The sequence below is a fragment of the Oncorhynchus masou genome, unplaced genomic scaffold, assembly GCF_036934945.1.
Source record: "Oncorhynchus masou masou isolate Uvic2021 unplaced genomic scaffold, UVic_Omas_1.1 unplaced_scaffold_1053, whole genome shotgun sequence".
NCBI classification, from domain to species: domain Eukaryota; kingdom Metazoa; phylum Chordata; class Actinopteri; order Salmoniformes; family Salmonidae; genus Oncorhynchus; species Oncorhynchus masou.
The window spans coordinates 1-12,389 of record NW_027016843.1 but is presented as its reverse complement, the minus strand read 5'-3'; the positions used below and the strand labels follow the sequence as shown (position 1 = coordinate 12,389).

The window sequence follows — 12,389 nt, the reverse complement described above, 5'->3', positions numbered from 1 at the left end:
GAAGAGGACGGACAGTTTGAAAACTAATGACGTCATTTTCAGTTTATAACCTGTGGTAAACTGTATCATGTTCAGTACTCTCGAGAATAAACGCTATTGCTTGACTTTTGAGACTGGTCTCCTCCCATTTTATGCAAATAAGTTTCTTACAAATCCTTAGAAATGGGCTGAGTGTATTAATTTAATTGGGTATTAAACATATAGGAATTTAATTCCTCTAACACTGGTCAAGGTCAAGGTCCAGGCCCACTTCCTTGTAGACGTTGCATTGCATCAACCAATGGTCGGTTCCCACTATGGCCAAGCTGTGAAGTCAAAATTGTCTGTAACATAAACAATGATGGGAAAAAAGTGGTCTGGTGGTGTTGTGTCATGAAGTGTTGCAAAGAAGCTGGAAACGTGGAAATATTTAGTACAGGGATGGGCACGCAACCCACGGGCAATTCCTTCTCTCCACCCCATGGCAAATGTGTAGAATTACAGAAAATGAGCTGGAAAACAGCTTATTTTCCCCTCCGCCCCTGGCAAAAGGAGTAGAATTGCATTAGTTAGTTAGAAAACTGCTAAATGTTCTCTACATCCTATGGCAAAATGTGTAGAAATGCACAAAATTAACAGTGAAAAATAAAAACATTTCTGCTGTCAAGAGTGGGGCCACTAAATGTTTTGCTTGCAATAGGTGTGGGGGAGGGGGCACTGCAGCCCGTCATCTTGAGTTCAGATTTTTTGTGGTCCCCACCCCATCACAAAAGGCTCATCCCTGATTTAGTAAAAGTCTCACGTCTTTTGAACTTCTGGTGTACTACCCTTTTGACTGACCTAAATCTTCAAATTATAATATTACATAGTTAAGCAGAACATGTGCCGCCCCCTCTTCTGAATTATAATATTACATAGTTAAGTAGAACATGTGCCAGCCCCCTCTTCTGAATATATTACATAGTTATAGAACATGTGCCCCCTCCCCCCTCTTCCGAATTATAATATTACATAGTTAAGTAGAACATGTGCCAATCCCCCTCTTCTGAAGTATAATATTACATAGTTAAGTAAACATGTGCCAGCCCCCTCTTCTGAATTATAATATTACATAGTTAAGTAGAACATGTGCCAGCCCCCTCTTCTGAATTATAATATTACATAGTTAAGTAGAACATGTGCCAACCCCCTCTTCTGAATTATATTTACATAGTTAAGTAGAACATGTGCCTCCCCCTCTCTTCTTGAATTATAATATTACATAGTTAAGTAGAACATGTGCCAGCCCCCTCTTCCGAATTATAATATTACATAGTTAAGTAGAACATGTGCCCGCCCCCTCTTTCTGAATTATAATATTACATAGTTAAAGTAAACATGTTGCCAACTCCCCCTCTTCTGAATTATAATATTACATAGTTAAGTAGAACATGTGCCAGCCCCCTCTTCTGAATTATTATACATATTAAGTATAGTTAATTATAATATTACATAGTTAAGTAAACATGTGCTCGCCCCCACTCTTCTGAATTATATTACATAGTTAAAGAGAACATGTGCCAGCCCCCTCTTCTGAATTATAATATTACATAGTTAAGTAGAACATGTGCTCGCCCCCTCTTCTGAATTATAATATTACATAGTTAAGTAGAACATGTGCCCACCTCTCTATTCTGAATTCTAATATTACATAGTTAAGTAGAACATGTGCCTGCCTCTCTCTTCTGAATTATAATAGCACATGGTCCTCTGATTATAGTTAAGATATCATATTATATGACACACTGAACTAACAAAGTTAAATGGTTCAATAAAATTATATGGGAAAACTACCAATTGGTACTGGGGGAATATTTACTGAAATACATTTTGTTCAGAAATATCAAACAATGGATAACAACAACTACAAAACATTCTCAAATATTACAAAAATACATTTCCCCCCAAAAAGATTCAACATCATGTAAAAAAAGCAAGTCAAATGTACAAAGGACAAGTTAAAGGAAATCCCACCACTAGTCATCATTCATTATCTCCAGCACAATGCCAGAGTCTAAACATGTTGTCATCCTCATGTTCATTATCTCCAGCACAATGCCAGAGTCTAAACATGTTGTCATCCTCATGTTCATTATCTCCAGCACAATGCCAGGTCTAAACATGTTGTCATCCTCATGTTCATTATCTCCAGCACAATGCCAGAGTCTAAACATGTTGTCATCCTCATGTTCATTATCTCCAGCACAATGCCAGTGTCTAAACATGTTGTCATCCTCATGTTCATTATCTCCAGCACAATGCCAGTGTCTAAACATGTTGTCATCCTCATGTTCATTATCTCCAGCACAATGCCAGAGTCTAAACATGTTGTCATCCTCATGTTCATTATCTCCAGCACAATGCCAGAGTCTAAACATGTTGTCATCCTCATGTTCATTATCTCCAGCACAATGCCAGAGTCTAAACATGTTGTCATCCTCATGTTCATTATCTCCAGCACAATGCCAGAGTCTAAACATGTTGTCATCCTCATGTTCATTATCTCCAGCACAATGCCAGAGTCTAAACATGTTGTCATCCTCATGTTCATTATCTCCAGCACAATGCCAGAGTCTAAACATGTTGTCATCCTCATGTTCATTACCTCCAGCACAATGCCAGAGTCTAAACATGTTGTCATCCTCATGTTCATTATCTCCAGCACAATGCCAGAGTCTAAACATGTTGTCATCCTCATGTTCATTATCTCCAGCACAATGCCAGAGTCTAAACATGTTGTCATCCTCATGTTCATTATCTCCAGCACAATGCCAGTGTCTAAACATGTTGTCATCCTCATGTTCATTATCTCCAGCACAATGCCAGTGTCGAAACATATGAAAACGCCGCAAATATATAACGTTCTAGCCAATGACATTAAAAGCAAAAACATTTTAAAAACAGTGATTTTCATCAAACACTGAGATTTGTGGTGACGTGGGGAGCAGGTATATACCCTCCCGCTGGCTAGAAACTGGTTGCAGGTTTGGAAATCACTATCTTTTTCACTTTTAATCCTACCCTGTGATGTCACTAGCTTGGTTTCAATCCAACTGGCGACAGATTTTCATGTGAATTTTGGAAAATATCCATAAGGAAAATATGCACATTTTCCCACCAGTGCCGTGTTTGCCCCAAACTGACTTGGCGAAACTGTGGGTGATGACAGTGGGTGATGACAGTGGGTGCTGACATTGGGTGCTGACAGTGGGTGATGACAGTGGGTGATGACAGTGAGTGATGACGGGCTTCCATCGCATTTTCAATTATGTTGCGATAAATAGCAAATGTGCCCACTCTGGTCCTTGTATGTACGCTGTAGCCAGCAGCTGGCAGATACAGTGGGGTAGTCTTGTCTACATGACAATATTATTGATAAGAGTAAGATTTGTTTTATTTGTCAAAAGGCAGCCAAGTATCGATCATCATGTCACCAAAATAGGACCCTGGATATTTACTGGAAAGGAGCATCAAGCTCATCACCTCCCTGTGAAGTTCATCATTACTTATTTCATCTGTAGGCTAATAAACTGCATGCTTGCCTGAGTAGTAGTGTGAGGACCACACGACATGTCACTGCATGGATAGGATGGTTATCATATCAATATCTGCCTATAAAGGTGGTGTTTCCACCGCCGTTTCTCACATAATTCACTTCACCAACACTAAACGATCCCACCTTGTCAAGCGGATTTTGTTTTGTCAACATATTGAAAGTTTACCCAAAAATGTGCTGTTTCCATCAGGCCTGTCGTGACATGTTTTACTCACGTAAAAAGGTTGGATGGAAACCTGGTTACAGAGAAGCAGAGAGACACAGAGAGGGACAGAAACACAGAGAGAGACAGAGAGGGCGACACAGAGACACAGAGAGACAGAGACACAAGAGAGAGACAGAGACACAGAGAGCGACACAGAGAGAGACAGAGACAGAGAGAGCGACACAGAGACAGAGAGACACAGAGACAGAGAGACACAGAGAGAGACACAGAGAGAGACACAGAGAAAGAGACACAGAGAAAGAGACACAGAGAGAGAGAGACAGATAGAGACACAGAATGAATGAAAGCCTCAGAGAGAGCGACACAGAGACACAGAGAAAGAGACACAGAGAAAGAGACATAGAGACAGACAGAGAGACACAGAGAAAGAGACAGAGAGAGACACAGAAAGAAAGAAAGCCTCAGAGACAGTAGTCTCTAAGTGATAACTGGCAAAACACTCCCTTCAATTAAGTCAATTCTGGACATCTCTTCACAAAACGCCCTCTCCCGATTGGCCGACCGACGTGTCACCCATCACCAGCTGATTCTCATAGCAGGTGGGGTCCCGCCCCTGCTGTCCTTGATTGGCTCCTCTCCCATTTCTGTCCTCTAATGGGGTGTGCTGGGCTGCTCCTCCAGCACAGCCTCTTCCAGGAACACAGTGGCTCCTAAAGCTCCCAACCAGCCCCCCCAGCAGGACACAGGAGATGTACAGCAAGCCATACCTAGTGATCTCGGCATTTGGAGTCCACCCCTGCCTTCGACACTGAGGTCCTCCATGGTGAGCTGGTAGGAGGCTGTGAGGCAGGGTTCACTACCCGGGAATAATCACCTGGACTAGGCAGTGGCAGGAGTAGAGGCCCAGGCTGGATCCAGGAGGCGAGGTGACCTCAGGTGGGAGTGGTGCTGCAGGGTGTGGCGGCCCTGGGGTGCTCCCAGAAGCGCAGGGGAGAGGGGAGAGGTGGGGGTGGTCACAGGGAGGAGGACCACCAGAGCCCTTCTTCCTGCAACAAGCTCCTTCACCACAGGGGAACAACGACCTGAGAGGGGAAGGGGTGGGAGAGATGACAGAGAGGCAGAAGCAGAGAGAGAAAGAGGAGTTGGAGGGAGAGGAGGAGTGTGAAGGAAAGGATGGAGAGTAAAGAGAGATAAAGGGAGAGATAGGAAGTATGGGAGATGGGCAAGAGGAAGGAGGGAGTTACTAGATGAGAGGAAGAGCGAGAGATCATTAGTTCTGTTTGGAAATGTTGTAGATTTGGTGGATGTGTTTAATAGTGGAATAGATGTGGTATGAGGGCTGTATGTTTAATAGTGGAATAGATGTGGTATGAGGGCATGTTTTAATAGTGGAATAGATGTGGTATGAGGGCTGTATGCATGTTTAATAGTGGAATAGATGTGGTATGTGGGCTGTATGCATGTTTAATAGTGGAATAGATGTGGTATGAGGCTGTATGCATGTTTAATAGTGGAATAGATGTGATATAAGAACATTATGCATGTTTAATAGTGGAATAGATGTTATATAAGGGCCTTAAACATGTTTAATAGTGGACTAGATGTGATATAAGAACCTTATGCATAGGTAATAGTGGAATATAACTAATATAATTATATTATATAATTATTATACATATATTTTAAAACGTTTATTTAACTATACAAGTCAGTTAAGAACAAATTCTTATTGACAATAACGGCCTACCCCGGCCAGACCCTAAACCAGACGATGCTGGGTCAAATGTGCGCCGCCCTATGGGACTCCCAATCACAGCCCGGTTGTGATACAGCCTGGAATCAAACAAGGGTCTATAGTGCGCCTCTAGCACTACAATTACAATCAACCTGTTTAATAGTGGAATAGTGTTCATACTCACCCTCTCCAGTGCCACACACCTTCAAGGGGTCCTCTGACTCCCTCTGCACTGGAGAGCTGAGAACAGAGGAAGAACAACGAGAGACGGGGAGATGTGAGGGTGACAGTGAAACAACTAGTTTGAAAGGAAGGAAGATAAAGCAATGTTCTGGACAGCAGGAGGGAGAGAGAGGGAGAGAGAGGGAGACAGAGAGAGAGAGAGAGAGAGAGAGAGAGAGAGAGACAGAGACAGAGAGACAGAGAGAGACAGAGAGAGAGACAGAGAGAGAGAGAGAGAGAGAGAGAGAGAGAGAGAGAGAGAGACAGAGAGAGAGAGAGAGAGAGAGAGACAGAGAGAGAGAGAGAGAGAGACAGAGAGACAGAGAGAGACAGAGAGAGAGACAGAGAGAGAGAGAGAGAGAGAGGGAGAGACAGAGAGGGAGAGAGACAGAGAGAGAGACAGAGAGAGAGAGAGAGAGAGAGAGAGAGAGAGAGAGAGAGAGAGAGAGAGAGACAGAGAGAGAGACAGAGAGAGAGAGAGAGAGAGAGAGAGAGAGAGAGAGAGAGAGAGAGAGAGAGAGAGAGAGAGACAGAGAGAGAGACAGAGAGGGAGAGAGAGACAGAGAGAGAGAGAGAGAGAGAGAGAGAGAGAGAGAGAGAGAGAGACAGAGAGAGAGAGAGAGAGAGACAGAGAGGGAGAGAGAGAGAGAGAGAGAGACAGAGAGAGAGAGAGAGAGAGACAGAGAGAGAGACAGAGAGAGAGAGAGAGAGAGAGAGAGAGAGAGAGAGAGAGAGAGAGAGAGAGAGAGAGAGAGACAGAGAGAGAGACAGAGAGAGAGACAGAGAGAGAGACAGAGAGACAGAGAGAGAGGGAGAGAGAGAGAAAGAGACTCAAAACCCCACAAAGAGAATGCTATGTAGACTCACTCCGCAACACAGGCTCTCATGTTGAGGTCCCACACACAACCTAGTCCTGCTGCCCGGGCACACACCTGACAGCTGGAGTACAACCTGCACCCCTCTACTGGCACACGGGACAGAGAGGAGGGGGAGCCCACCACCACATGGCCCTGGGAGGGAGCAGAAGGTTAAAGATGTCCGTGTGTCTGTCTGAGTGTGTCTGTATATATGTGCGTGTGTGTGTGTGTGTGTGTGTGTGTGTGTGTGTGTGTGTGTGTGTGTGTGTCTGATACCTGGTGTATGAGGATGTTGTTGACGGGCTCTACTGAGATTGTCAGAGGGATCTCCTGCAGCAGAGTAGCAGTACGACCAACGATAGACACACTGTGTAACTCCCCCTGATCTGTGTGAAAACACACATCAATTCACACCACAGAACATAATCAACCACAAAATGAGAATATTTTCTGATATGTTCAGCATGGTTAATTAACTGCCTGGTCTATTGATGACTTGATGTTTCTCTCTCTCTCACCTGTTCCCAGATGTAGTAGGGCAGCATCACTGTTGGAGATGTTGGTGGCTGAAATCCTGGTGTATGTTGTTCCCCTCCTCACCAGAAGGGGCGCTGCGTCCACAGTGTTCGTCATCAGAGGATGTTCCTTGGCAAACTGCAGCACGCGGTCGGGCATGTCGAAGGAGGAGTTGTAACCCTGGGCTCTCAGGACATCGTTGATACACTGAGGGGGAACAGAGAACACTTCAGCGTGTTATGACGATGATGGACATACTAGGACACTGTATGATAATAACCCTTAAATGGAAAATGACTACCTGGATCCGTCCAATAACAAAGAAACACTCATTTTCGAAAGAAGCACTAACTTTCGCTATCCATTGCAAAACGTTTTTAAAATGTTTTCCATTGCATGCCCTAATAAATACAACCCAGGTGAGTCTGGTGAATACCTGTCCAGGTCGGGGGTCGGGTACAGACTCAGAGTTCCCACTGTTCACACAGTTCCTCTTCATATCTCTGAAGCCTCCCGTCGCAAACACCTTGGTGATGTCAGCCAGGCTGTACACACACACTGCTGACACGCGCTCTCCTTTCCTAAACACACACACACACATTAACATGTTCATTGCAGTAATGCAGTCTGTATGAGTCACTGTAACATAATATTCATATTTTAGTGATTCTCCTCTCTCTTTCCCTCGCAATCTGTCCTCTCTCTCATTCACTCTCCACCCCATTTCCCATCTCTACTCCTCCTCTACCTCCCTCTCTCCCCATCTCTACCCCCCCTCCCTCCCTCTCTCTCCCCCCCCTTACCCCTGGGAGGTGAAGAGGGTGTAGAAGTGTGTGCTGCTGGGGTCTCCCAGGTGGTGTTCCAGGGGGTAGGCGTGGGTCAGGACGGTGTAGTGCTGGCCACTGTCCCGGTCCTGACACACCAGCTGAGCCTTCAGGAAACTGGTCCAGCGCTTCTGCAGGGTCTTAGAGCCCCACATCTCCCTGGCAGATAGGGAAAGGGATGGGAGAGAGGGGGATGAGAAGGATAGAGAGAGGGAGAGAGAGAGAAAGAGAGGAAAGAGAGGAAAGAGAGACAGACAGACAGACAGACAGAGAGAGAGATGCATCTCACCTTGCAGACTCTGGCCACCCGTGTGACCCTGACCTTGGTGTACTCTAAGGCGTTCTCCATGAAGAAGAAGTAGATTTTATCATCATCTCCAGGACTCTCCCTGACCAGGGCCGAACTCACAAACTCTGGATCTGGACTCATCAGAGAATGACATATTAATGACATATTATATGTAGTGCTTCCCAGCTCCAGTCCTCAACAGCCCCGACGGTTCACATTTTCCTTGTAGCCACAGACAAACTTGCACATTTTCTCATCAGTGGTGTTTCCACTAAACTGTCTTTTTGCGGATAAAAATCAACGTGTGATGACGTAGACACACAAAACATTATTTTTCGCTTAAGTTTTCATGTACCGAATAAAAATGTAAAGTTCAATGTGTTTCCATTTTCAACTGTACCGATAGTTATATCTCAGGTTAGGTTAAATAGCAAATGTGCATATTCTGGTCTTGGCATGAGCGCTCTATCCAACAGCTCACAGATACAGTGTGGGAAGGCTAGTCTACATGATGAGATTACTATGGATAAGAGCAAGAATATTTGTATTTGTCAAACTGCAGTCAAGCATCGATCATCACGTCACCAGAATAAGACCCTCGATATTTATTGGAAAAAAGCGTCAAAATCACCTTGTACTTTCAGTTATTTCATCTGTAGCCTAATAAACTGTATGATTTCCTGAGTCGTAGTGGGAGGACCACACAACATGTCATCTGTAGCCTAATAAACTGTATGATTTCCTGAGTCGTAGTGGGAGGACAACACAACATGTCATCTGTAGCCTAATAAACTGTATGATTTCCTGAGTCGTAGTGGGAGGACAACACAACATGTCATCTGTAGCCTAATAAACTGTATGATTTCCTGAGTCGTAGTGGGAGGACAACACAACATGTCACCTGTAGCCTAATAAACTGTATGATTTCCTGAGTCGTAGTGGGAGGACAACACAACATGTCATCTGTAGCCTAATAAACTGTATGATTTCCTGAGTCGTAGTGGGAGGACAACACAACATGTCATCTGTAGCCTAATAAACTGTATGATTTCCTGAGTCGTAGTGGGAGGACAACACAACATGTCATCTGTAGCCTAATAAACTGTATGATTTCCTGAGTCGTAGTGGGAGGACCACACAACATGTCATCGCATGACTCCAAGTTTACTTCCATATGATGGTTGTTACATCAATACTAGCATATAAAGATGTTTCCATCTCCACTTCTCACATCCTTCATTCTACCGCCACAAAAAGATCCCACCATGTCCAAAGGACAAGTTCTCTGTTGGCATTTATAAAACTGTACCAAAACATCCAGTTTCCATCAGAGCTGTGGTGATGTTTATTTTATACTGTATGACTTTACTGGCATAAAACAAGTGGATGGTTAAAGACATAGACCATCATCAAAGAGAACTCATTAGGTAAGTAACACCACACTGCTAAACCACATCCTGAGTTAAACTCTTCATTGTTCATTGGACACATTCTGTTGTTGTTTGGTGTTACAGAAGTTTGGACAGTAGAAGTATTTTATCATCTTTCCCAACATGCATTGGGAGTGTGTGTGATTGACAGATGGGTCTCACCACTGAGCCAGTTGATGGACTGATGCACGTGCACCTCTTGACCTGTTGCCCTGGTGATGTCAAACATCGTGCCCAGGAAGTTAGAAGGGGAGGCGGTGTACAGCAATCCATCTACAGTACACATATAGACAGGATGTGATAGAGTGTGAGCGTGTTTGTGAGTGTGAGTGTCTAACCTAGAGTAACAGCAGTGTGTGTCTAACCTAGAGTAACAGCAGTGTGTGTCTAACCTACAGTAACAGCAGTGTGTGTGTCTAACCTACAGTAACAGCAGTGTGTCTATCCTACAGTAACAGCAGTGTGTGTGTCTAACCTACAGTAACAGCAGTGTGTGTCTAACTTACAGTAACAACAGTGTGTGTCTAACCTACAGTAACAACAGTGTGTGTGTCTAACCTACAGTAACAGCAGTGTGTGTCTAACCTACAGTAACAACAGTGTGTGTCTAACCTACAGTAACAGCAGTGTGTCTAACCTACAGTAACAACAGTGTGTGTCTAACCTACAGTAACAGCAGTGTGTGTCTAACCTACAGTAACAACAGTGTGTCTGTCTAACCTACAGTAACAGCAGTGTGTGTCTAACCTACAGTAACAACAGTGTGTGTCTAACCTACAGTAACAACAGTGTGTGTCTAACCTACAGTAACAACAGTGTGTGTCTAACCTACAGTAACAACAGTGTGTGTCTAACCTACAGTAACAGCAGTGTGTGTCTAACCTACAGTAACAGCAGTGTGTGTGTCTAACCTACAGTAACAGCAGTGTGTGTCTAACCTACAGTAACAGCAGTGTGTGTCTAACCTACAGTAACAGCAGTGTATGTCTAACCTACAGTAACAGCAGTGTGTGTGTCTAACCTACAGTAACAGCAGTGTGTGTCTAACCTACAGTAACAGCAGTGTGTGTCTAACCTACAGTAACAGCAGTGTGTGTCTAACCTACAGTAACAGCAGTGTGTGTCTAACCTACAGTAACAACAGTGTGTGTGTCTAACCTACAGTAACAACAGTGTGTGTCTAACCTACAGTAAGAGCAGTATGTGTGTCTAACCTACAGTAACAACAGTGTGTGTGTCTAACCTACAGTAACAACAGTGTGTGTCTAACCTGCAGTAACAGCAGTGTGTGTCTAACCTACAGTAACAGCAGTGTGTGTGTCTAACCTACAGTAACAAGTGTGTGTCTAACCTACAGTAACAGCAGTGTGTGTGTCTAACCTGCAGTAACAGCAGTGTGAGGTTGTCTGGGATCATAAGGACATTTCCCCTTCCCATTCTCCATCTTCACTTTGTCACCACCTTCCTTCCCTAGGACAAATGTCACTGGGTCCTGAACACACACACAGCCTATATTTAGTAGTGTATGTGAACTAGTGGAGGCTGCTGAGGGGAGGACGGCTCATAGTAATGTCTGGAACGGAGACAATGGAACGGCATCAAACACAAGGACACTATATGTTTGATGTATTTGATATGGTTCCACTGATTCCACTCCAGCCATTACCACGAGCCTGGTCTCCCCAATTAAGGTCCCACTTCCTGTGACGTGAACATCATGTGTGTCAGCCTGTCAACTAAATACATGAACTGAATGAATAACATGTGTTTCACCACAACAGTTAAAGAGCATCTAGCAGGTGTATCATAATAATAATAATAGTATAGGTGTAGAGTAAAATAATAATATAGGTTTAGAGTATAATACTAATATAGGTGCAGAGTATAATAATAATATTATAGGTGTAGAGTATAATAATAATAATATTATAGGTGTAGAGTATAATAATAATAATATATGTGTAGAGTATAATAATAATATAGGTGTAGAGTATAATAATAATATTATATGTGTAGAGTATAATAATAATAACATTATATGTGTAGAGTATAATAATAATATAGGTGTAGAGTATAATAATAATATTATATGTGTAGAGTATAATAATAATATTATAGGTGTAGAGTATAATAATAATATTATAGGTGTAGAGCATAATAATAATATATAGGTGTAGAGTATAATAATAATATTATAGGTGTAGAGCATAATAATAATAATATAGGTGTAGAGTATAATAATAATAATATTATATGTGTAGAGTATAATAATAATAATATTATATGTGTAGAGTATAATAATAATAACATTATATGTGTAGAGTATAATAAAAATAATTATAGGTGTAGAATATAATAATACAAATAATAATAATATAGGTGTAGAGTATAATAATAATAATAATATAGGTGTAGATGTAATATAATAATAATAATGGTAATATAGGTGTAGAGTATCATAATAATAATGATAATATAGGTGTAGAGTATAATAATAATAATAATAATAGATAATATTATATGTGTAGAGTCATAATAATAATGGTAATATAGGTGTAGAGTATAATAATAATAATGATAATATAGGTGTAGAGTATAATAATAATAATAATATAGGTGTAGAGTATCATAATAATAATGGTAATATAGGTGTAGAGTATAATAATAATAATAATATTATAGGTGTAGAGTATAATAATAATAATAATAAGTATAGAGTGTAGAGTAATAATAATAATAATAATAATATAGGTGTAGAGTATCATAATAATAATGG

The 12,389-nt window shown here is 42.1% G+C and overlaps 1 protein-coding gene across 1 annotated transcript; it reads right to left on the bottom strand.

The window, feature by feature from the left end:
- Window positions 1-4,619: 4,619 nt before the first annotated feature.
- LOC135539238 (semaphorin-4D-like) lies at window positions 4,620-11,158 on the bottom strand (the record flags this gene model as incomplete). The annotated part of the gene is made up of 10 exons (XM_064965061.1): window positions 4,620-4,822; window positions 5,660-5,715; window positions 6,565-6,707; window positions 6,831-6,940; window positions 7,073-7,277; window positions 7,507-7,651; window positions 7,874-8,055; window positions 8,184-8,314; window positions 9,776-9,886; window positions 10,994-11,158. Coding segments are annotated over 10 exons (1,451 nt in total), but the record flags the coding sequence as incomplete, so codon positions are not given.
- Between the last annotated feature and the right edge of the window lie 1,231 nt (window positions 11,159-12,389).